This window comes from Homalodisca vitripennis, unplaced genomic scaffold, assembly GCF_021130785.1.
Source record: "Homalodisca vitripennis isolate AUS2020 unplaced genomic scaffold, UT_GWSS_2.1 ScUCBcl_5162;HRSCAF=11768, whole genome shotgun sequence".
NCBI lineage: Eukaryota > Metazoa > Arthropoda > Insecta > Hemiptera > Cicadellidae > Homalodisca > Homalodisca vitripennis.
In genome coordinates this window covers 32,788-58,266 of record NW_025781291.1, presented here as the reverse complement: position 1 = coordinate 58,266, position 25,479 = coordinate 32,788, and the positions used below count along the sequence as shown (strand labels likewise).

The 25,479-nt window shown below is 36.1% G+C and overlaps 2 protein-coding genes and 1 pseudogene across 2 annotated transcripts; all 3 read right to left on the bottom strand.

The window, feature by feature from the left end:
* Positions 1-4,066: 4,066 nt before the first annotated feature.
* On the bottom strand, positions 4,067-7,995 carry LOC124373259. Its single transcript, XM_046831644.1, has 2 exons — positions 7,549-7,995; positions 4,067-5,462 (listed from the first exon to the last, which is right to left on the bottom strand). Exons 1-2 carry the CDS (start codon positions 7,718-7,720, stop codon positions 4,645-4,647), a joined length of 990 nt encoding a protein of 329 aa, XP_046687600.1. The 5' UTR covers positions 7,721-7,995; the 3' UTR covers positions 4,067-4,644.
* A 2,123-nt stretch (positions 7,996-10,118) lies between these two features.
* LOC124373261 (keratin-associated protein 10-8-like) lies at positions 10,119-12,166 on the bottom strand. The gene is made up of 2 exons (XM_046831645.1): positions 12,102-12,166; positions 10,119-11,076 (listed from the first exon to the last, which is right to left on the bottom strand). Exons 1-2 carry the CDS (start codon positions 12,164-12,166, stop codon positions 10,119-10,121), a joined length of 1,023 nt encoding a protein of 340 aa, XP_046687601.1.
* A 7,596-nt stretch (positions 12,167-19,762) lies between these two features.
* LOC124373260 overlaps positions 19,763-25,479 on the bottom strand; it is a 31,813-nt pseudogene continuing 26,096 nt past the window's right edge.

Here is a 25,479-nt window from a genome sequence, read left to right as displayed (position 1 = left end):
AAACGCTGATAATAAATTATCAATATATTGTTTTAAGTGATATTTTTCACTGCATAAATTTTGGGCTCTTTTTCCTAAACTCTTTGGAATGGCTTTTTTGACACGGGACGGATGACAACTGTCATAATGCAGGTATTGAAATGTGTTTGTGCTTTTTTATTGATTTTAGTTTTTAACTTCTGATTTTCAATAAAAATATCTATATCCAGAAATCTCACAATTGAATCAGATATCTCCCACGTAAACTTTAAGTTGCGAAAGTGTTTAGTGATTGTTAAAAATTGTGTAAATGTTAATTACTATATGTTCATATCATGGAGATATCGTCAATGTAACGTTTCCAAAATATTGGTTTTTTTGTGGTTTTTCATTTTTTATACCTTTAGCTGTATGCTTGGTATATCCCGGCATGTTTTTGATATTGGCATTAAACTGGCTATTTTCCAAACAAAGTAAATTCGTCAATTCTTTAAAATTGTCACGATTACTACGTTACCTACTTTCTGGGTATTGCTCATTTACACCATCTAAGTCGTTATTATCACCTAAATTGTCATCTTGATTTCGTTCTTAAATTGAACCTCCCTGTGTCCTCTCAAAGCAATGTCTTGACGAGCACAAAATATCACGGTACTTATAAGTGTTTTAAATGTGTTTCTATATTTTTGAGTCGTATGTTCATCGATTTTAATGGAAACAGGTCCAGTTTTCTGTGAATCCAACCACCCCTTGTACTAGGATAGTTAAGTTTATGAGAGTTGGAGTGTTGTACGTGTTTGTCTACCATTTTAGCTACGAGTATATTTTCCCAGTAATCCTTTCCTGTGAGAGTAATGTCGGCAGAATAAACTAAATAAAGCGTCTTTTCCACCCGAGTATTCTATCTATCCACTAATGTTTATCATACCAGTTGCTCTGGAAAGACCGATTTCGTCTAGGAAAATTAAGCTTTAGTTGATTTTGTCCATTATTAGCATGTACACTAAGGCCATTTGGTCGTTTCAGTTGATTTTGATTAGATGTGGAAGGTTCATCTTCGTTAAGTTTTTTTACGAATATTAGTGTCTTCTAATTTAGAGTTATCAACACTAAAACTACTGGAAGACTCACCATTATCACAAGTATATGATTATTCGTTGTTTGTCTTTGAAGAATCCTTTTTAAACTTTTCCATGACACAGAACTTTAGACTAATTTATAGAAGAAATAAACATAACCAAGACGAGAAGCGTATATTTACGTAACAGTAGTTTTAGGTTATGAAACTCCGATCTCCTGTCACTGTTCTTGTACTAACAGCTGTTTCCCGCTAGGCATTAAGTTTCTATCACTGACTGTTGCCAGACGTTACTACAAGCAGTGTTGCCACCCTGTTTCAAACAGTTTAAATGAATCACTCAAAACTCGCACATGAAAATGTTGCACACTTTTATAACAAGGATTTGACATAAATTGGGTAAAAAATCAAAAAAGTTGGGTAAGCCCGGGCCTCGTAGCAAAACAAACCAAAACGTGAAGGTCATGCGTCATCTAGACTAGTTTTTAAAGCTAGACTAGTTAAGGAGGAAGTTAGGGTTGAATTAATTAATTTCAGGTATTACAATTTAAAAATTTATTATTGTTTAGCCTCAGTAGTAATGTGTCGAACTTTGCTTGCTTTACCTTTTTAATGACGTGGTTTTCAATACAACCACTCAAATAAGTTTTTTTTCTTGACATAAAGCAAATGTTATAGATTTTCATAATTCCCTCTGTCTACCTCAAATTGCTGTAAATCGTGATTTTTATCGTTTTAAATTCTCATAATGAGCACCAAAATAAAACATACACAAACAATACTGAAGTGCGTGTTTGTAAAGTCAATTTAATCTATATATGAGTTATGCATCAAAAGCTCTCAAAGATACTCAAAACGTAATGGAAATCACAGAAAATATTAGTTTATTAATTAAACGTCAAATTTGGACTGAACAGCCAGTCTGGTAGGTACTTAAAGATGCACTACCTTCGAAAATGTTTTTTTATTTATAAGTAAAAAGGAATAAATAATTTCGTTCAGTAAGTGATCTTCAGCCTTTTTCATACGGACGTGATTGCAAAATTGCATAAGCTTTCTACTTTCAATGCCTGTGTCGTAAAGTGCTATGGATTTAATACAATAAATAATTTTCTAAACTCAAAACCACACTTCCTTAATCACTCTGAATATGAACTCTAATTGTATATTTACGCAAATAACAAATATTTAAAAACTCGGCGGCCACCTTCTATTTTACCTTTCTAGTTAGATGTAATAATAGTTTCTTTCATCACTATTTACTCTAATGGCTAGATTAGTTTTCCGTAAATGTGGAAATGTATGTGGTTTCCCAAAGAAGTGAGAAAAAAACTTGCTCACACACTGAAATTTAACGTTATTAACCCTAATAACCCGATAACATTAGCATTTAAATTATTATGTCCGCTGAATTGTGCTTTTAAACTGTGATTAAATTGTCAGGCATTAGAACCGATCTTGATTCTTCGCCTTCAGGCGCATCTGATCGATTTGCAAGGTCGTCAAAGGGGATCTGATGGGAAAGTTTTCCGAAGTTTCTGAAGACCTAATCGTTATCGATTTTACTGCAGAATCATCATTGCTTTAGTAAACTTTTTGCTGTAGTTAGTTAAGTGTATAGTCTATCGTGATGTGTTATTTTTATATATATATATATATATATATATATATATAATATATATATATATATATATATATATTATTTCTTAGGCACGACTATAGACTAAATAATGGTTCTTAATCACTGCAAGAAGTCTATTTTTATTTCATACATTAGTTTAAATTCGGTTAGACATATTTTTTTACAGGTGTTGTTTGATTATTACAGCATACGAGAAAGGTTCATCGAGTAACGGCAGTAGACGCATTCTGGGAGCAATTCTGTGAACTACGTTAAAGTATGAGACATATCATTGCAAGACTGGCCTTGTGGGCAGTCACCGCACCCCAATTCCTAACTTCGCCTATAATAAAGACATTTTTCATTTTATTTCATAGTGTAAACACGTGTTAACTTCAATCGTGAAAGTAAAGGATTGAGTAAATACAATTGAGTAGTGAAGATGAGCAATACCGATGGCTCGATTGTTGAATTCAATCGATTATTCAACCTCTAGTTATTCTTCTGTAACAGCTGGCAACGCATTTAGGCTGGTACTATACGGACGCTAAATGCGTCGCGTTAATGCGTCGCGTTAACGCCAAAGTTCGGCGCATAAGTTGGACTACTAGTCCAGACTATACGGACGCAAAATGCGTCGCGCTGTTTTTGCGTCAACGCCCCGCTGGCCAGACTATACAAGCGCAGAAACCGCCACGTTGCTTCCCAGATCACTTTATTCCAAGTTGCCAATATGGATGCAGTGCAGATCGGTGCTGTAGGGTTTCAGTGTCTACTAGAGATGTATTTGGAAAAGACCAAAAGGCAGGATAGACGTTGGGGTACCCATCCCGTTCTAAGCAGCAGATTGACAACAGGTGCGTTTCATTTGATGTTTGAGAAGCACAGACAATATGAAGACAAATTTTACCAATATTACAGGATGTCTGTTAGCTCATTTGATGAACTTTTACATCTTGTCAGTGACGGTCTGATGAAGAAAGATACCAACATGAAAAGGAGTATTGAGCCAGCTGAAAGACTTGCTATAACCATCAGGTAAGCCGTTTATGGGTTAAATCGAAGGGTAGATCCATGTCAAGTGTTCCAGCAGTGGTTGCTTGACATTTTCAGAAACATTAATATTTGGTAGATCCATTTTGAAATGGGGACCCTATTTGTTTTGCCCGCTAGCTGTTTTTCGCCTTTGCAAGCATCCCCCCAAATATAAGGAACTGACCTACCAAATAAAATTTTTTCTGAGATTATCAAGCAACCAATATTGTTTTCCTGGACCTTGGGATGGATTGACCCTGAAGTGGTTTTAAACATTTAGTGTATATTATTATTTTTTCCTTCTAGAATAATGTTTGTTTGAAGTAAGGGTTATATAAAAAACGCAAAAACAGTTCTGGAATATGTATTAGTTTTAGTTTAATGATTCTTTTAACATAGTATTATAAATATTTCTATCAGGTGTACAATATGTAACATCGGATATTGATAAAAAATACAAATAAGAGCCTCGTTCAGTTTAAATTGCAGTCAGACACTTACAAACACAATAGGTACGTTGTAATCATTTTGTGATACATTATAATCACTAGGTTAACATATTTTGGTAAACTTAATGTAACTGATTTTTATGTATTGATTACGGAACAACATTAAATTTCATTTACCTCAAATTGCTCTGAAAGTTAGCAGACCAATTTTGACCGAGTTATAAAATACAACCTTTTTCTATATATTTGTAATGAAGGAACAATGTAAGCCTATAACATTTTCCAATAGTTATATTAGGTTAGTCTTTTGTAAACAGATAACCTACAAACAATAGTAAACTAACCACATATTACAAAATATGAACTACTATTAAGTAAGTAAAGAATTGTATGACCAAGAAGTTTCAGTTCTGCACAAACACACTGGGAAGTTAATTACAAAATTGTCATTATTCCACAGTTAATCGGAATACTACTTCTTACTACTTCTTCTTACTAGAAGATGGTTCAATTCCCGGGTTCACGGAAAAATGTACAAATTCTGATATGTTAAATGGTTGGTTTTGAGTGTTGTCACTGGAAGTGGCATTAGAGCATTCGGTGTTTTCGTCATAGTCACCGATTATTGATGGTGTGGTCGGAGTCGGAGTTGTGTATGGTGAATTTAGGCCCGAGAACATTAATGGTGACGCAGATGTGTAGTCCATCATTTGGGTACGCACTGGCACTGGTTCCTGAACTCGTGTTTGGTTCATAATAGCATTTCGGAACACTTCAGTTAGTTGCATCCTAACATCAAAGGCAGCAAGTGGTGGTAGGCTGTCCATAACAGGAAGAAAGGACATTAAAAATGCCTTGTTCCCAGATTTATCTGAGCTGTTAGCTGAGGAAGTGTACGCTCTTTGAATGGCGATGCTTTCTTGCATCAATGATGTAATGTTTTTTGAAGCTGATGTCAAAGTTCTCTCAATATTAGTTCTTTTTGACACACGTTCTTGTCTCTTCTGACGTTCAACTAGTGACGAATTTGAAACGCTGTCAGCACGGTCATTGTCATCTGCATTAGTTGTTTCTACTGTTTCTACTGCTTCTTGTTCAGATATAATGTGTTCAAGGGGTGGAATATTTGATACGTTCTTGTCATTGGGCTTCATGTAAGGTGTCAAAAAAGACAGTTGGTCAAAGAAAATGTATTTCTTTTTTTTTGTTGCTGGAGCTCCAGTCTCATTTTTCTTTAAAATACGTAGTTCCCGAACGAAATTGTCACGCAAAGTCTTCCATTTTTTCATCATATCTTTGCCTAAAACAAACGGAGCACTTTTAGAATCATATAACTGTATACTTGTCACAGGTTTAAAGCAGGTAATTATAATATAACATTTCTTGTTTGATTATAGTGTATTAGGGACATATTAGGGTCATTCCTTGTAAAATCATCAGAGTGTGGTTTCTTGACTGTTTTATTTTATTTTAATATTTTTATCACGACTTCTACCGCACTTCAGGAGATCAACACAATTAAAGAAAAGATTATACTATACTAAAAGGTTATACTAAAATCCCCTTCTGTTCTGACGTTATTTTACAAGAATTAAGTAAATTGTTTTATAATGTAAGACTTAAAAGCGTGTAAATCTACACATCTACAAAGACGGCAGTATCAATGTCTTATATTAGATAGTTATATTATGTTTCGCTTATATTTACGTTATATATTTTAGGTATTTGGGCTGTGGAATGAACTTCAGTGACCTTGAATTCGAATATCAAGTATCAAGAAAAACAATACGTCTCGTTGTTGAGGAGACCTGTGAAACAATTTCGGGAAAACTGCAGTCAACTGAAATGCCAATCCCTACAAGTGATGAATGGCTTTTGAAGGCAACGGAATATGAGAAGTTAACCAACTTCCCAAATTGTGTTGGTGCCATTGACGGCAAACACGTGCGGATACAATGTCCACCAAGTTCAGGTTCACTATACTACAACTTCAGGAAGTATTTTTCACTTGTATTGTTTGCAGTCAGCGACGCACAGTGCAACTTCACTGCAATAGATATTGGTGCATATGGCCGGGAGGGCGATTCCACAATCTTCAAAAACTCAAACTTTTACAAAAGACTGAATGCCGGCCAACTGAACCTCCCAACAGAGAAACCGCTTTCACCAGAAGGCCCCACAGTACCTTTCGTATTTCTTGGCGATGAAGCTTTTGGTTTAACTACACGTGTGATGCGCCCTTACCCACAGAAGAAACTCACAAAAGAGAGAAGTGTATATAACTATAGGCACTGCAGAGCCAGACGTACAGTTGAATGCGCATTTGGAATTATGAGCAACAAATGGCGAGTAATGCATTCCTGTATCCTGGTGAACCCGATCTTTGCAACGAAAATCATTCAGTCTTGCTGTGTATTGCATAATTATGTAAAAAGGCGGGATGGTTACATTTTTGAAGAATCGCTTACATGTGACATGGATTGCTTGGTCGGAGCAGCAGTAGGAAGTGGTCGTAGTAACGGACTTGTAGTAAGGGACTTGTTCTGTGAGTATTTCAATGGACCAGGAGCCTTAAACTGGCAAAATCAATATGCCTAAGCACAATCACTTGAAAAAGTAGGACTTAGTAAAAAGAAGAAAAAGTAAACTTAGAAAAAGTATAACAATATTATTTCCTATGTAATAAAATTTAAAATAAAAAGTTTTGTAATTGACTACTTTGAATACATCCTGTTATGTTATTGTAGCTCCTCTCAAATTAGACATTTGTATCATAATCTAGTGTCAGTTCTATAAACAGTATTGATCAACTCGTGAATAGGTTTAGTGAAGGTTGGCAAGGAAGAACAGTGACCTTGGACGACTCATAGCGCAGAAATAGACTTTTCACCCCTCCCCTTTCTACCAACCTACCGCCGGCGCGACGGCGACGCCGGCGCCGGTGCCGTCTGGGCTAGCCATGCGTCGTAACTTCGATATCTACAGCAGTAGATTTTTAAGTGCCAAAAACTGTGATCATGTACGCAATGGCACAATTAAATTACTAATGTTCTTTACAATACGTTACAAATAACATACGTTTAACATACATTTCAATATTTAAACCTTTTACGTCAAATAACCACACAATTAAACAAATAACCATATAATCAAACCGTAATTTAAGGAAAGAGATGATTTCAAAACGGTGTTAAGTTATTATCACAACAAAGTTGTAATTTCATTTTTGTCTTAATATACTTCCCATATTTATGTGCGGTACTATTATTAATTATTGTCTTCGTTACTATTGTAAAACAACAAAGATAGTTAGTTGTACTTGGTGCTTAGAAAAAATATGTTTACATCATTACACCTTTGTTTATAAATATATCAAACTTAGTTACCTGCTTCGTCCTTCATTTGGGGAGTCATTTCCTCCCAGTTGTCGTGCACAGCTGCTCCTACCTCCATCCAGCACTGAGCTTTAACATTTCTGTTTGAATATTCTTTTGACTGGACGTCATAAAGTGGAGGTCGCTTCTCTACTTCTAAGATGAACTTCTCAGTATCAAACATGTTGATGACTCTCACACAGAAGCACAATAACTACTCACTCAAGACTGCGACTGCGGGCCACGCATCTAGCGTCCGTATAGTCCGGCCCTAGCGTTGCGCAGCGCTATCTACGTCGCGCTGCTAACGTTTTTCCAGGGCTGGTCGCGTAAAAATGCGTCGACGCCGAGTTGGAGGGCAGCGTGCCGCGTAGACTGCGCTCGTATAGTCGCTCAAATTGACTTGCATTGCCATCCAAAATTAAAAATAGCGCAGCGTATTTAACGCGACGCATTTAGCGTCCGTATAGTACCAGCCTTAGGCTGGTACTATAGTACGACGCATGTCTCGTACTATCATACTATGTTAGATGTCCTGACATTGACGTACATAGGTGGAACTGACTTAGTTATTAGAGTTTAACTGTTATTTCTTCTTAACTGTTATTGCCAGTGGCGCAACGAGGAGTATGGGGGTAGGGTTAAACCCCCTCCCGAGCACAGAAAAAAAATCTATATAAAGAGTATTGCGCAATCAATGCCTGTATCTGGTTGGTTAACTTCTGATTTTCGGTAAAAGTTATTAGTAATCCTATAAACAAGGCTAAATAAATGTGTTATTTTACGTCAAATTAAGTACAATTTCAGCGTATTTTATTTTCTTTAGTATTGTTCTTCTTATGTTTACAGTCTTTATATACAATTTACCTTGGGTTAAAACTACAAATCCATAAAATATAGGTTGTGCAGGAGATGGCCGACAGGGTTGAAATACTGCCGATCCTAACCCTATGCACAGGTGTGAAACTACCTTGACCACCCTTGTGGTTTAATTTACACATAACATGACAGTCTTGTAAAGATAGAGTGGTGTGCTACTCTAGTATCTTGAACGCCTTACTTCATTATACACTCATTAATTGGCTAACCACACATGCTATTGTAGGCTTTTGCGGCCCTGCTAAGTTTACTTCATTTAAATATTAGAGTAGCAGAAAATGGCATTTAATTTTTTATTTCATTCTTCTTCATTTCATTTTTTTCTTTCATCCACCGATAGTTAGATGGCCAAATCTCTTCTAGAAGAAATTTCTGGCAGCGCTCCTGTTTTAAACTGACACTGTGACCTCTTCAAAGTTCACAACCTGGTTACAATTTATTGAATCTGAAAGGAATTGCAATTTATAACATATGCATTTATCAGATTTTAATTATGATTTGTTATACCGATTTTCGTTTCCTATTATTATTTTTCAATGTGGTGATGAAACCAATCATTATATTAATTTACATCCATGAATAAGAGTTTCTACCGACTGTACTGTACGATATTAATTTTCTAAGGTAAATTAATTATTTTTTATGATTATTAATACAAATCCTGGGATAGCAAGCTACAACTGGCTTTCTTTTGAGTGTTGGACTAAAGGTTACAAGGCTCTTTTTGCAAAAAAGGACCAATACTTTTTTATTTAACACAGTTGGAGTACACCACATGTCATGTAACAGGCTCGTGAAGCTCAATGTAAAATTTCAAGTCTTTAGCTCATTTCATTATAGGCAGATAGAATGAAAAAAAACACACACCAATGAAATCTTTACATCCCGCAGCAAATAAAATAAAAATTGTGTCAGCCTCCAGAGTGATAGGCTTCAATGATGCTCAGCCAAATTGCATGGTTTACATCCACCATCATAGAACTCATTCTTGTCAAGATGAATGAAACAACTTCTATAGAAATGAAGTTTCATGTAAAGTTTCAAGTGTACATATGAAATGCGAGTATTTCTTTAGTTATCTTGCCACATGATACATTTACATTTTTTATTAAATTTGGTTTAATATTACTACTTAAATAATAAAAGTTTACACATCAAGTCAACACAAAATTATGTTAGATGAATTGGATTAATAAAGCTACATGTGTCACTGTTAAAATCTCCTATATACTGAGCTTGTTTACAAATGTATTTATTCTGGTATATACTTGTTGCCATCCTAATTACCCTTAACATCGATAAAAATATATTCACTGAAGTCCAGCCAAATCCCATGACGTGAAATTCACCATAATCAAACTCAAATGCACAACTGCGTCTATAGTCTATAGTCCAGCCAAATCCCATGACGTGAAATTCACCATAATCAAACTCAAATGCAGAACTGCGTCTATAGTTCAGTTCGTTTTCAAGATATTGCTAAAGCTCAGCCAATGATTGTCTCCAATAAAGAATTTATAACCAGTTGATAAGTTTTACTTGATAAAACAGGGTTGTTTTATTACATTCGTGCACAGCCAATAAAAAACTACGATAAACCATAAACCTACCAGCAGTGATTGACAACAAGATCTATAGCTGAAGCATTGAGAACAATTCCAAGAACCACTTCTCAGATTCATACTCGAATTATAGTTCGAGAACTACTGCTGACACAATGCTGAACTCTTTGAAACACATACGACAAGTGGACGTACTGCTGACTTCTTAGAGACAGATGGGACAGGTGGACACACTGCTGACTTCTTAGAGACACATGGGACAGGTGGACACAATGCTGACTTCTTAGAGACACATGGGACAGGTGGACACAATGCTGACTTCTTAGAGACACATGGGACAGGTGGACACAACGCTGACTTCTTAGAGACACATGGGACAGATGGACACAATGCTGACTTCTTAGAGACACATGGGGCAGGTGGACACAATGCTGACTTCTTAGAGACACATGGGACTGGTGGACACACTGCTGACTTCTTAGAGACACATGGGACAGGTGGACACAATGCTGACTTCTTAGAGACACATGGGACTGGTGGACACAATGCTGACTTCTTAGAGACACATGGGACTGGTGGACACACTGCTGACTTCTTAGAGACACATGGGACTGGTGGACACAATGCTGACTTCTTAGAGACACATGGGACTGGTGGACACAATGCTGACTTCTTAGACACATGGGACTGGTGGACACACTGCTGACTTCTTAGAGACACATGGGACTGGTGGACACACTGCTGACTTCTTAGAGACACATGGGACTGGTGGACACACTGCTGACTTCTTAGAGACACATGGGACTGGTGGACACACTGCTGACTTCTTAGAGACACATGGGACTGGTGGACACACTGCTGACTTCTTAGAGACACATGGGACTGGTGGACACACTGCTGACTTCTTAGAGACACATGGGACTGGTGGACACACTGCTGACTTCTTAGAGACACATGGGACTGGTGGACACACTGCTGACTTCTTAGAGACACATGGGACTGGTGGACACACTGCTGACTTCTTAGAGACACATGGGACTGGTGGACACACTGCTGACTTCTTAGAGACACATGGGACTGGTGGACACACTGCTGACTTCTTAGAGACACATGGGACTAGTGGACACACTGCTGACCTCGAGAGACACATGGGACTAGTGGACACACTGCTGACCTCGAGAGACACATGGGACTAGTGGACACACTGCTGACCTCGAGAGACACATGGGACTAGTGGACACACTGCTGACCTCGAGAGACACATGGGACTAGTGGACACACTGCTGACCTCGAGAGACACATGGGACTAGTGGACACACTGCTGACCTCGAGAGACACATGGGACTAGTGGACACACTGCTGATCTTGAGAGACACATGGGACTAGTGGACACACTGCTGACCTCGAGAGACACATGGGACTAGTGGACACACTGCTGACCTCGAGAGACACATGGGACTAGTGGACACACTGCTGACCTCGAGAGACACATGGGACTAGTGGACACACTGCTGACCTCGAGAGACACATGGGACTAGTGGACACACTGCTGACCTCGAGAGACACATGGGACTAGTGGACACACTGCTGACCTCGAGAGACACATGGGACTAGTGGACACACTGCTGACCTCGAGAGACACATGGGACTAGTGGACACACTGCTGACCTCGAGAGACACATGGGACTAGTGGACACACTGCTGACCTCGAGAGACACATGGGACTAGTGGACACACTGCTGACCTCGAGAGACACATGGGACTAGTGGACACACTGCTGACCTCGAGAGACACATGGGACTAGTGGACACACTGCTGACCTCGAGAGACACATGGGACTAGTGGACACACTGCTGATCTCGAGAGACACATGGGACTAGTAGACACACTGCTGACCTCGAGAGACACATGGGACTAGTGGACACACTGCTGATCTCGAGAGACACATGGGACTAGTGGACTCACTGCTGACCTCGAGAGACACATGGGACTAGTGGACACACTGCTGACCTCGAGAGACACATGGGACTAGTGGACACACTGCTGACCTCGAGAGACACATGGGACTAGTGGACACACTGCTGACCTCGAGAGACACATGGGACTAGTGGACACACTGCTGACCTCGAGAGACACATGGGACTAGTGAACACACTGCTGACCTCGAGACACATGGGACTGGTGGACATACTGCTGACCTCTATTAACGTATATGTGACACAATACTGTCCTCTAAACGTGGAATAGGTACGGTTAATTTTTTTGACTGGTTTTTGTGTATATTTTAATAATTTAATACTGTTCTACTCTCTTCATTGTTATTGACAACACAGTAGTTTTTAGAGAGATACAAATTAAACTGTAATTTTTTAACAATAATTTTGAATTTATGATGTCTATTCAAAAGGTATTTTGATAAAGGACTGGCACCACAATATCTAATCACACATCTTTCATCATGAGTTCACCTTATGTTTCTAATAGTTACTAAATATCAAATTACATAGGGCCAACAATGCGCCTAATATGCTCTTTGAGACTTTTATTTATTCCCAATAATAAACTGAATGGACGCCGATTTCATGGGCGGAGGACAATTTTTGAGGTTCAAAACGCGACTAAAACTAAGGGCATAAAATGCATGAGGTTTAAAATATTAATCCGGGGGGAAAGCCAACATTGTTTCCCTACAGCCAGTTTGTTGGCCATCCACCCATCACTTCTATAATAATTGTAATAATTTCCTATAGTTTCTAAAGCTTATCTACCTGTTTTTCTTTACCTTCATTGAATTATGCAGGTGCATTGATGTATGATACAAAATACGAGTTGTATTCCTCGTCTGGGGAGGGAGGGTAACAAAGTCTCCGGTGAGGTGGACTTCTTCAGCACCACTCCGGCTGCCTTCAAGAAGTGCCTAAGACTAATAATCTTTCCACCACAGACATAATGTGAATACTCCTATAACTTTATTTAATAGTTCTTGTTGTTCCTACTTAATATTTTTGTTTATTGCCATTTGTTATTTATTACTAGTGTTGTTAAGCTCGACTGTTTGATTTTTCTTTAATATGTTCAGTTCTCATATCGTAATTGCACTGTTAATCTATTGTTATCTTACTTCATACTTTATTATCTGTTACTTGTTACTGTCTATAGTTTATATTGTTACCCTACTCATGTTATTATTAGTATCTTTGTTATTTATGAAAACATTGTTAACTCTTTTATTTATATGGTGACTTTTACAGCTATTCTGGCCGTTTGTCGCAGTCAATACGCCATTGTCTCTTGCATAGCCATGCATCCTCTTCAATGTTTCTTCTTTGCATGGCTTTCTCTATTCCATCTTTCCACCTTAACCTAGGTCTTCCTCTTTTCCTATTCCTTGTTGGTCTCCAATTCCATACTTTTATATTTAACTCTTTTATATTATTATATTTTGTTCAAGCACGCTATCTTTACCATAATATAATCAATTGTAAAAATGGGTTTCCATTAGAAATAAAATAAATAAATAAAAATAAAATTCATGTTATTGATTCATATACTGTTTAGCAGGAGCATGAACTAAATAAAGACATCATAGAAGGCAATCATTTTTTATAGTTGAATTGATTACAAAATAGGACTGGGACCGGTGGAGGGGGGCGCAGTCGACGGCTGAGAGCAGCCAATCAGCTTCGAGTAAACCGCACAGCGTTGCCGTTTTCATATCCGCACGTCACTCAGTCTCAGTCTCTGCCTAGTAACAGACTCGTGCGTTTCACTTTGTAGTCTAGTGTTCTGTGCAACTGTAGTGGTGTTACCGTTGTTTAACAGTCCTTTTCAGGACTTAGCTGTGACTTAGACCTACAGTAGTGTAACAAACTATTTTGTACTTTCATAACCTTCGTACTGGTAGTTAATGATTATATTTACATCATGAATGCAGAAAACCAAACTGTGAAACGTCGTGGGCGTTCGCGCATTCATCTTAAGCGTTTACATTATCAGAACGTAGGACGTGGTGTACCTCTGCGCACTCAAGCCAGAAAACTTGTTTTCACTGCCAAAGAATATTTCCAGCAGGAAAAAACAAACAATGGGCCACTCTTACCCGTTGCCAAAGTTGTAGAACGAACTGCAGCGGCCCTGGGCATAAATAAAAATACCGTTGTAAAAATGTGTTCAAAGGAGAAGAAAAACATTGATGAGGGAGGAAGTGGAGAAGTACATACCCCAAACAAAAAGAAACTTCCACGTCAGAAACGAGTTACAAACCTGGATAATTTCCAAAAAGATGCAATCCGTCGTCATGTGTATGCATACTATAGGAGAAAGCAATATCCAACTTTAAAAAAACTAATTCAATCATTGAAGGATGCCGATTTATTTAACAGCTGCAAATCTTCTCTTTCACTTGTTTTAAAACAACTTGGCTTCAAGTACAAGTCAGTTGGGAACGGAAAGTACTTTTTGAAAGACCAGATGTAGGTTTCTTCGTCAAATGAAGAACTTAAATTTAGATGAAGTAGTCTGGATTGACAAGACATGGGTTAACACAAACCTCTCCCCAACAAACGCTTGGACAGATGACTCTGTTCATTTTTGATGGTGGAATGGCTACAGAAATCCAACATCCCATTTGAAGCAGACATGAAGAAAGAAAAAATAAACCGAATATATTTTGAATTCTATTTCCGCATGCAAATACGACAAAACTATACACTTAAAAATCATATTCTAAATCATTTTTATGAATACTGGTTTAAAATTACATCACAATTATTATCTACCCAATTGTAATGATATTTAAAATAAAATTTGCAACCAAATATTTATGTCATTATTTAAATAAATATTTACGTGAGTTTGTTTCATTTATGAACACCAAAACGAAAAGTATGAGCACAACAAGTTCATACAAGGTCATGAGTGAACTTGATCATAATTTCGTGTAAATGACCAAAAGTTACTCAAAAATATTAACCATAATGAAGAAATTAATAGAATAATAATATAATCAATTGAAGACTCAATAAAGGGTCAGTGAAACGCGCGTGGCTACCAGATCTGCTGTACCCTGTAACGCCAAGCGATATCAACGTGGCAACGCCGCTCCCTCTCCTATGCCGAGCGCCAGTCCTATTTTGTAATCAATTCAACTATAGTAATTTTTGTATATACCATAAAACCTTTCTATTTCCTTCTGTCTTTTATGTATACACCATGTATCTAATCTCAATTTATTGTATATTGAGTTCTTTAAAGATATATTTCATTTAATACACTACAGTGATAATTTTTAAGTTTATACTAGCTGTTACCCGTGGCTTTGCACGCAATCTTCAGAACCGAAGTCCTTATATTACTTAGTAAAAATAATTATGATGTAATATGATGGGAGTCCTATAAAAATTTAAAAACGTAAGTAGGCATACATCAGGTAGATATTATTTAAGTTCATGGTAAATAGTATCAGAGTTTAACTTAATTATTATATCATGTTTGGCACGTGTAGGAGCTTTTCTGGTTCTAATTAATTATATTCATAATGTCACAACTGAATCTGTCTTGTCATCCCGAACAAGAAAACACAAATCTCGGATCACACAGGTCTCCTCGGAAACTTACTTCAGTCAAAAAGCGTATATTTCCAGTCCATGTCATATATTTCAGGTTAAGATATTTCCAGTACCATAGTATAGTTTGCCTTGTTGTTCTGACGAAGTAAAAATATATATACTTACGTAGGACCGAAATGCCTACTTCTGTTGAAGACCGTTTAAATTCACTTACCTACTATGTCACAGTTTAGCTTGCCATATTGCCTCGATCAAAATACTATATACGTTCGATTATCTAGTTCTCAGAAATCTATTTTGGTCAATATTGTGTAGACATAATTGAGTTTGCCTTGTACTGATGAAGAAAATACACACATAAGTAGGACTGAAAAGCCTATTACAACCTAGGAGGAAGTCCTACCTACTTCTTATGTACTTTCGGTATTAGGGGGAAATCCTTATCAAGGTTATGCAACATTCCAAAATAATCGTTATTAACGCTTTGCGTTACACTTGTTTTTTGGACTGTAGCCAAGGAAAGAATGAATCTTTGAGTCATGTTAGTATTCATTTCTCTGTTTTTCCATAAACCAATGTTAAAATGTAATATCATATTGTCAAAGGAGCCCACCAGTTTATAGTAACTTATGTGAAAACATTCATAACTTTGTTCATTAAGGTTAGTTTTATAACAGTATTTAATGCATCAGATGATTTTAATTCGTCACTGGCGCAATCTGGAGTAAAATTTATATATTAATGTTTTATTTACTATCTGCATTACACTACCGATCAAGCACTGTTTACTTATCTTATATATATAAAAATGAATGTTTGTATGTTTGTCCTTTATGGAATCGTGAACTATTGGACCGATCATGATGAAAATTTGTACGTATATGTATTTTTCCACGGAGAAGGTTTATAAGCTATGCCCATCCCTTTCCCGATTCAGGATTCCGCCCCACTGGTTACAGAAATACCCATAAGAAATGCATTGCAGCAAACATATGTTAACGTCTTTTCAAATTTTTAATCAGCTGTTCTTTGTAAACATATATTACACTTATAGTTTTAAAGCATAGAGTAAGCTTAAGAGAAACGACAAATTTTGTTTAAACTGTTTTTGCAATCACTGTTAAACATAGACTTTACTATCCAGATAATACAATTCAAATTTGACGTAAAAATTCACCTTTAACTGCAATATTTATTTAATATAAACCATGCTCATGCTTGATCAGAAGAGTAATGCAGATATCATAATTACTATCTTACGTTGGCTACAAATATAAAGAATGTTATAAAATCAACCTTAGTTGTTTTTTTTGACAGAAGTATGGTTCTCAAAACTCCGTGTGTACATATTCTCTCGATCGAGACAACAAAGCAAGCTCAATCGTGGCATCGGAGATATAACTAATTTAATCTAAAATTTATTATAGTAAAAAAAAAAATTTACTAAGTAATATAAGGACTTCGGTTCTTAAGATTTGCGTGCGAAGCCGTGGGTAACAGCTAGATAGAGGCAGGAATATGGTACATACCTTCATAATACGCCCAAGAGGCTCACGATGGAACGACTATCAATTATCTCAGCAATGTTTAGAATGTGATAGAAAAAGAATAAGTGAATATAGTGTACTGTTTTCAACGGGAAATTGCGTGCGAAGCCGCGGGCAACTTTTGCAAAAAATTATTGAAATGCGCAGCAAAGCGCGCCGGGCCCGCTAGTTATTGATAAAATTTAAATGTAAACAAATGTTTCAGAAATTTTGTCGAACTATAGCTGTCAACAGCTGTTAAGTGCCAGTTTAATTTGAATTATGAAACATTAAACTACAATTTTTTCTGAATTCCAAAATATCCCAGGTAACTTTTTCTTCATACAAACCTTCCTGGGATTTCAATGGACACTTTACAAAAAGGATTAACCGAATCGGTCCAGCCGTTATCGAGATTAGCGCTTACCAACACATTTCGCCATTTATTTTTATTTATAAGATAAGAAGATTATGGCCCAACAACTGTTATTTCAAATGTTTTCTCATTAAAAAACCCTGTTTTTGAAATTACACTGTTTTTGGTTACTGCCTCCCTAAACTGATATTGTAGTACTTTACTTCATTCCATCTTCAGTTTGATTCAGTTGTAAAAGCTACAACCTGGTTATAACGTTGTGATACGTCATGATAAGTGTTTGTCAATAAATATAAGATACAAGCTGAATTACTTGGTTTAGTACACATCATCATGCATTTAAAATGACACTGCACACACATTTCCAATTTACACACAAGATCACGCATTACAGTGAACATTTTCACTATTGAGATAGTTCAATTGCGGTAGCCGACTTATGTGCACTGTTCTAGCCCAATCACTCCGTAACAATATCTACTCGAAAAAGAAATTCAGCTTGTATCTTTTATTTTTTATGACATGATCATAGTTTTTTGTTTAAAGTTTGTTTTTGACGATGGAAGGATTGTGAAGAAATTAAGATTATTCTGGATATTTTCCATCTTTGAGTGATACAATATCAATATTGTATTACTGAATGATGTCCAATATCCGGAATAATCCTTTTTCCTTTTCATGTTCTCTTCCTTCAATGTTCTCATCAACATTATAAATTTAATCTGCTAATAAATTCTCCAACTTTTACAAAATCTTCAAACTCTTCCTTGAATTTATCGGCTGCCTCAACATTGCCAGACAAGCTTTTGCCAGTTACAGTAAGTTGGTGAATACCATGGTATTTTTTCCACCTTTCGAGGCAGTAATAAATATTGGATCAAACCTGGCAAATTCAAACTAAGAACCTTTCGCTGTACAATGAGACCTGATAATGGTAAACCACCTTACCTTTCTGCACAAAACCAAACGAGTAATGCTTCATTCAGCGGTTCATTTTTAGCTATCTCTGCTTTGCACTTATTATCCAAACTGTCTTTAGACAAAATTTTAAAACAAAACTCTCCAATGTTTTTCTATTTTTCTTCCAGGCTAAGACCGTAAAGTTCCAACTCCGTAATCAGATGCAATTAATTTTGATGGCTCACCTTTATCAATTTGTCCAAAAATTTCCGAGCCGTTTTTCTATAGTTACAACATTTTGCATTTTGTTGCTACTGCTTAAAAACACAGAACTGCAACAAAAGTTGTAGTTGTTATCTGCAGTTCATTTATAACAGATAAAAGCTACTGGCGTTATAAATGAACGCACACACACAAACTGAACTGGCACAATATTTTAGTGAAAAGAATCAGGACACGTAAACTGTAAAGTGACAACTTGAACTGAGCAGGTAGGCTATTCCTTCCCTCACCCCACGTTGTTGTGCTTCCGGCTGACTCATTGACTTCCTCGTCTACTGATAAACAAACATCCGACCTCCCGCGTTTTCAGTCTGGGCGGACAATAAAACCTAATTTACAATTTTCCTGAACTGATCTGGGTTACCCAGAGACCCGACAAAAGGAGGTCCGACTTAACGATGTTGCACTATACTTGGAAAGACAGACGAAGACACTATACAGAAAAGACGATTGGGGGCTGTTGGTAAATTACATATTTATATAATTCACCAACAGGAAAGAATTCAGATTAGCGGTAATTACTTATAGTATGTGGTAACCAAAGTACACATTTTGAAAGAACTTACTTAGAAATTACAATAAATGTTAAGCACTAATGACCCAAACTGATAAAACATATAATACATGTTTCTATGATTTTGTTGATTTTATGAAAATGTACAGAAAAAAAGCAATGCTTAGATTAGTAAAGCTTAGATAAGCATTGTATACATTTATATGCATTGTAGCCAATGATTCAAAATGTGATAATATAAAGAATCAGTATCTGGTTTGGAGAAAAGTAGACTAATGATCAATGGTTTAGTGCAATTTTCAGTGTTTTTCACAATCGTTGGAATTCTACACCAAACCAGCAAAATCTGTTTTTAGACTTGACGTGAATCAAACTGGGCAGTTATCAAAAATAATGTAACTCACAAACGCCATAATCAATTTGTAATCAAACTTACCTACATTTCTACTACTTTAAAAAACATTGAAAAACTCATATAAAAAAAACTTTAAAACATCAAAATTCATTATTCTACCAATGAGTGCTTTCAAGAATGTGTTCTTAAGTGTATCAAGTTTTGTATCTAAATATACTTAAAGCAATAAAGTACAATAGACATTTTAAGAACCCAGTAACACAAGTTTCATCAAGTATATTTATTTAATAAGAACAATAATAAAATATAAAAAACAATAACAATTAATAGTTTGACTTTAACAAAGTTTATCATCTGAGGTAGTACTGCCAAGAATATGAAACCGTTCACAGATCCAGTTTTCCAGTCAACATTTTCATTAGGCATTTAACCCTTTAACATAGGGCAAGGGTAGCATCTGCTACAGCAGGACATTTTTGGACAAAATTAGTATGAACACTCAAAGGTATAGTAAAGCCTCAATATTTTACCTGGCTAGTTTTGGTCAGATCTCATGATTTTTTCACCACATTCTCATAATGAAATTTGCAATAAATCTAATACAATAGTTTTGTTACATAATTATTTTGAATGCTTTTAATAAAATTGTCCATCCAGCAATCAATTTCACTATCCTGAGCTGTTTTTGACAAATTATCTTAGCTTTCAGATGACATATCACAATATAAAACACTTAGAAAAAATAAATAAATAAATTTTATTATCATAAATAATCTAGAAATACATCTCAGTAAGACAATATCACCGCTTTGTTTACTCACGCCATCATAACTGCATGTTATATGGACGCCAAACCACATAAAGCATCCATATAACGCCATAACGTTGACCTAAGAGGTTAAGTACTTATGTTGATATAACTGCTTTATTTAATAATGATGTAAAGATAAAATTAGAAAAATAACAAATATTCTACCAGTTTTAAATATCACAAACTTCTCTTACAGTACATTTCAACCATCCTGTTTTATGAAAAATTCCACAATTTTAATTCTTAGCTTGGATGGAATAGCCTACCATAAGTGTAATAAATACCTCCAGTTTCTAAGTAATTAGCAACATAACAACAATCTATCACAGATAGTTTTTAAGAGGAACAATCCTTGAAGGTTCTACTCTTTCTCTACAAAGAGGACACTGGTTTTGTGTCTGGAGCCACTCGAGGATGCATGACCAACAGAAGAGGTGTCCGCAAGGTGTGGCACTCACATTTCTCCTTTCTTCGAGGCACAAGGGGCATTTCCGTGCCGAAGCACACTGGGACGCAGGTTCCTCCACAGCGGCGAACTCACTCGTCTTCGGTGTGAAGAACCACTTCCAGCTTGCATGCATGGACGTGCCTATCAGATGAATAGCTGTAACGATGCCGAGTAGTTTGAACCCGTACATTGACTGGTAATCTTTCAACCATCTGCGTACAAGTACCTATAGGAGAATCCAGATTATTTGTAAAGCATGTTTGATGAGAAAGTACATGCTTAAAATAATATTTTTAACATTTTTATTTTATTAACTAGCAAATTCAAACTAACAAAAAAAAGTATAAATTTGTGAGAAAACCCTTTTTCTTACAATAAAAATGCAATTTAGCTTAAATGTGTAAAAATTCACCTATATTAGTGGGATTTGCAGAAATTTACTTGTTGAAACAAACCGTTATTCACCATTTATGACTAACTACAATAAAATTTCCTTTTCTCTGTCTAACTGTTTTGAACCCATACAAACAGCAACCAGTTGTTCGTAACATCTCAGTTCAACATGCTTTGTTGATGTTTTCAACTAAACTACAAAAATCTTACATTACTGTTCAAATTAACTACTGATTTTATATTGTGAAGAATAGTTACAGTTCCATGAAGTTAATTGTTTGGTCTGAAAAGAACTGCAAGTGTGACCAGAATAAATAACGTAGGCTTATGAACAACTTATCATGAGATATTTGTATCTAAAAACTTTGGCGTTAGGTTAATTTCTTTAAAATCGTTCCAGATAAAAAAAACCTAAAGCTTTCACAACCACAAATAAAAAATGACAATCAATTTTATACATCCCTCTCATTGACCTTAAAACTATAATACAAATGACGATAATAAACCAAGCAGTAATGAAGATAAAAATGTGTTTGAGGGATCTGCCGGAGGACCTTTGAGTATGGAATAATCCCCAGATAAAGAAAAATCCAAGGACACATCTCCAGAAAATTTATTAAAATAATGCACTAAAAACAGCCATTTCATCTATTAAAAAATTTTAATAGTTCTATGGAAACAGCTATTAGTACTATTACATTGCTAATGTTAAGACAATTTATATGATATATCTTAAAAGATTTGTTACTGTGTTATTATATAGAGTTAGTATATGAACCGGCGATACTGAATAATGTTCTTACAAAACCAAGAGGCTTATATCAATCCAAATATTTTAACGTTTTAATTGTCTATTTTCATGTTATCTATATACATAAAAGCTAAATGCCTTTGACTGATTCATTAGGAAATATCCAAAAGTATATTTGTGCTCGCTAAGAAACAGAGCTAAAAATCTTGTAGCCTAATCAGGGAAATATGTGAAAAACTATGTTTTTAATTCGAAATTTTGTTTACATTCACAGTTGTTAGAATATTAAAATTAACATTTGGGTTCCAAACAGATTCTATAGATAAGGTCAAGTTGAGATTTTGCTAGTATATATATAGTAATAATACGCCAAGAATTTGCAGAACTAGATTTGTATGAATCTCACGTAAACAAACTTGAACAGGTTATTTTAAGTCAGCTTCGCTCTCTAGCATTATATATATTCCAGTGAAACTGCGCGATCAAAACATAAGCAAACTGAACGAAAACGGGCAAAAAGGGGAGGAAGTATGTAAAAATACTTTTAAGTTTGCTCAAAATGTTAAAGAAAAACAAATGAAGCGTCTAACTAAAATGTATCGTGACCTGGCATTGTATGTAGACTGGTGGGCCTCATGGTGTGTTTCCGGGGTGCACAAAAAGCCCTTGAGGCTTAAGTGCATGGCAATAGGCCGCCCCAAAGGGGAAAAAAAACATGGCAATGCTGGAAAAGTAGCAAAAAACGTTACGAGTTTTTCAGTCAGCACAATTTGTTGTCCAATTTCTCCAAAATTTTTCAGAACAGAATGCAATTTTGTTGCTTTGTAGAGCAAGCACTGTTTAATGCTAATCTCCAGTTGTTGCCTTCCAACGAAACTAAACGTTCTGTGTACGACAAATACACTGCGTCTTTTACCAATGATATGAATGAAAACCCAGTTTCCTATAGAATTTTTTTAAATATTTGGAGGGAGGCCTGTGGATACATTGTTGTGATGAAACCAAGATCTGATATATGTGAGGCGTGTAAAAAACAATACACATCAGGTGCACAAATGGTACAAGCAACAGTTCAGGAGAAAATGCAGAACTTGCAAAAAATGAGTAGTCACCTTGAACTTGTGTTGCAAGAAAGAGGGTTTTACCACAAAACTATTAAAGAGTCACGTGGTAGTTTTGAGACAGATGTGAATCTAAGATGTGAACCTAATAGTGCTGCTCTTAAGAAATTGAAATGTTTGAATTCTAACAGACCAGATTTTTGATATAACTCAGAATCAAAAGGATCTTCGTAAACAGGTTACCGATCTGTTGGCCGAGAACGCTAGACTAACCTCAATTTTGACCGATCATTCAGAAGTGATTAGCAATATCTTAACTAGTAATAGTAGTCGGACCTCTTATTCTAGTGCTTTAAAATCAATCTCCTAAAAACACAAGTTCATTATATTTGGTAAATAATTCAAATAGGACTGATGATGAAACTAACATTAGTGAGGTTATTAATGATGAATTTGATTTGACTCCAGTGGTCAACTCTGACATCTCTTCATGCATAAGCAGACGAAATTCTGTTCCGTCAAACAGCTTTTTGAGGGAAATAACTATTCCAAAGAGGAAGGAAAAAGTTTCTAAGCCTGCAGAAGATCCAATTGGTCGTGTTAATGGGCAAACACCTGTGAGGCTTCATGACAATACTCAGTCTCCTAACTCTAAGCAAGGCAGTTCTGTTCCAGTCCCCAATTCCTATTCTACTGTTGTTTGGGGTAAACGGTCACTATCAGAATCAGGGACAATTACGAAGATGAGTAAAGTTGAATCCGATCGTACGGATTTCAAAGTAGTTCAAGCCAAAAGAAAGCGTGGTGTAAATATTGGTTTCAATAAACTGCAAAAACCGAAATCGCGCTGATTTTATTATTACGGGTCGTGCAACAAGAAATGACCAACTCAAAGTTGTCGAGAAGAGTAGGTTTCTGTTTGTATCCAGGTTTGATGAGGATGTTGACTGTATGGCCGTGAAAAGATATATTAATGAAGGTGCAAACGGTAACTATGAAGTTACGAAACTTAAGAACAGGTACCCTGGTTATAGTTCTTTTAAGGTTAGTGTTTCCCGTTACCCTCTGGGATAAAGTGTACAATGCAGATTTCTGGCCAGTTGGGACTTATGTGGCTCGTTTTCGATATAATCAGAAGAATAATTCTCATAATGTTCCTAGTGAGTCTTTTTTGGAATCAAACCATGGTGCGAGTTTGGTAACTTAGGCCTACCAAAGTTTGCAGTTAAGGTGAGTGATCCTAGTCCTTCTCAATCTATATCTGGTTTGAAATTGGATGTAAATTTTGTGCACATAAACACTCAGTCAATTAAAAATAAAGTTAACGAGCTGGATGCTTTCCTTGAGGATGTCAATTGTGACATACTTTGCATTAATGAACACTGGTGTGTAGACGATGAAATATTGCTCTATCAACCAGCAGGTTTTTCTACTAGCTGCTAGTTATTGTAGGCCTACTTCATTTGGCGGAGTGGCAATATTTGTTAAAAACACTTTTTTTACATGCGTTTGAAGTTGTTGACATCCATTGCCTGTGTGAAATTAAGCAATTTGAAGTGGCTGTGATAGTTTTTTTTTCCTACTTTGAGCTTACTGGACTGTGTCTGTATATCGTACACCCGATTCGTCAGTCGACATCTTTACGGAGAAGCTGGCTAATCTTATTGACTTTTTTAAATAAATACAGAAATTTCAAGATGATAATTGCTGGCGATATAAACATGGATCCAAAAAGTGACGACCCTAAAGTGCAAAACTTTGTTAATATTCTACGATCTCTTGATTTTGTCTGTTTAAATTTCCAGCCCACCCGTCCTATAACCTCCTGTCTTGATAATTTTATCACTAAACCTACACCCCTCAATGCTCACCTGTGAAATTATCCAACCTCATCTTTCTGACCATTGTGCACTACTTTTAAATTATAATATGCAACACCTAACCTCATCTTCTGAACCTTTTCAAAATATTCACTGTACATTTGATACACATAGGCTTTTGAGCAAACCTTGTCTAGATAGACTTAAGCATAGGTTAAGATCTGTAACCTGGGATAGCATTTTTTTAACAGTAACTAATATTGAGTTAGCTTTTCAAACTTTTCTGCAAGTTTTATCTGATTGTTTAAATGAATCATGCCCTCTAAAAAAGAAAAGTCTTGTCAACCATAGTAGGCCTAGATATAAGTCTAAAAGCTTAAAGTTGAACTGGTACACTCCTCTGCTAAGGGAAATAAGGCTATTGCTAGACTTAAGTCATGAAAAAGGAAGGACTGATCCTCAGTGTATGGCAATTCATGGTAGGCTTAAGAAAATGTATAGGCAGGAAATTATTTTGGCTAAAAAAAGAGCAAATGAAAAGTTTATTTTTGAGTCACACAATAAATGTAAAGCTGCATGGAAAGTTATAAACGCTGAAACAGGTCGTGTGCCTAACAAAGCCAAAGAAAAAATCCCAATAACAGCTGATGATTTTAATAGCTTTTTTATTAATGTTGTTAATGTGTTAAAAAATAACT

Coding starts and splice junctions, on each gene's coding strand:
- LOC124373261 (XM_046831645.1), bottom strand. CDS start 12,166: ATGTCCACCAGTCCCATGTGTCTCGAGGTCAGCAGTGTGTTCACTAGT. Junction 11,077..12,101: donor AGTCCCATGTGTCTCTCGAG/GTCAGCAGTGTG, acceptor TGTGTCTCTAAG/AAGTCAGCAGTGTGTCCACC.
- LOC124373259 (XM_046831644.1), bottom strand. CDS start 7,720: ATGTTTGATACTGAGAAGTTCATCTTAGAAGTAGAGAAGCGACCTCCA. Junction 5,463..7,548: donor CCAAATGAAGGACGAAGCAG/GTAACTAAGTTT, acceptor CGTTTGTTTTAG/GCAAAGATATGATGAAAAAA.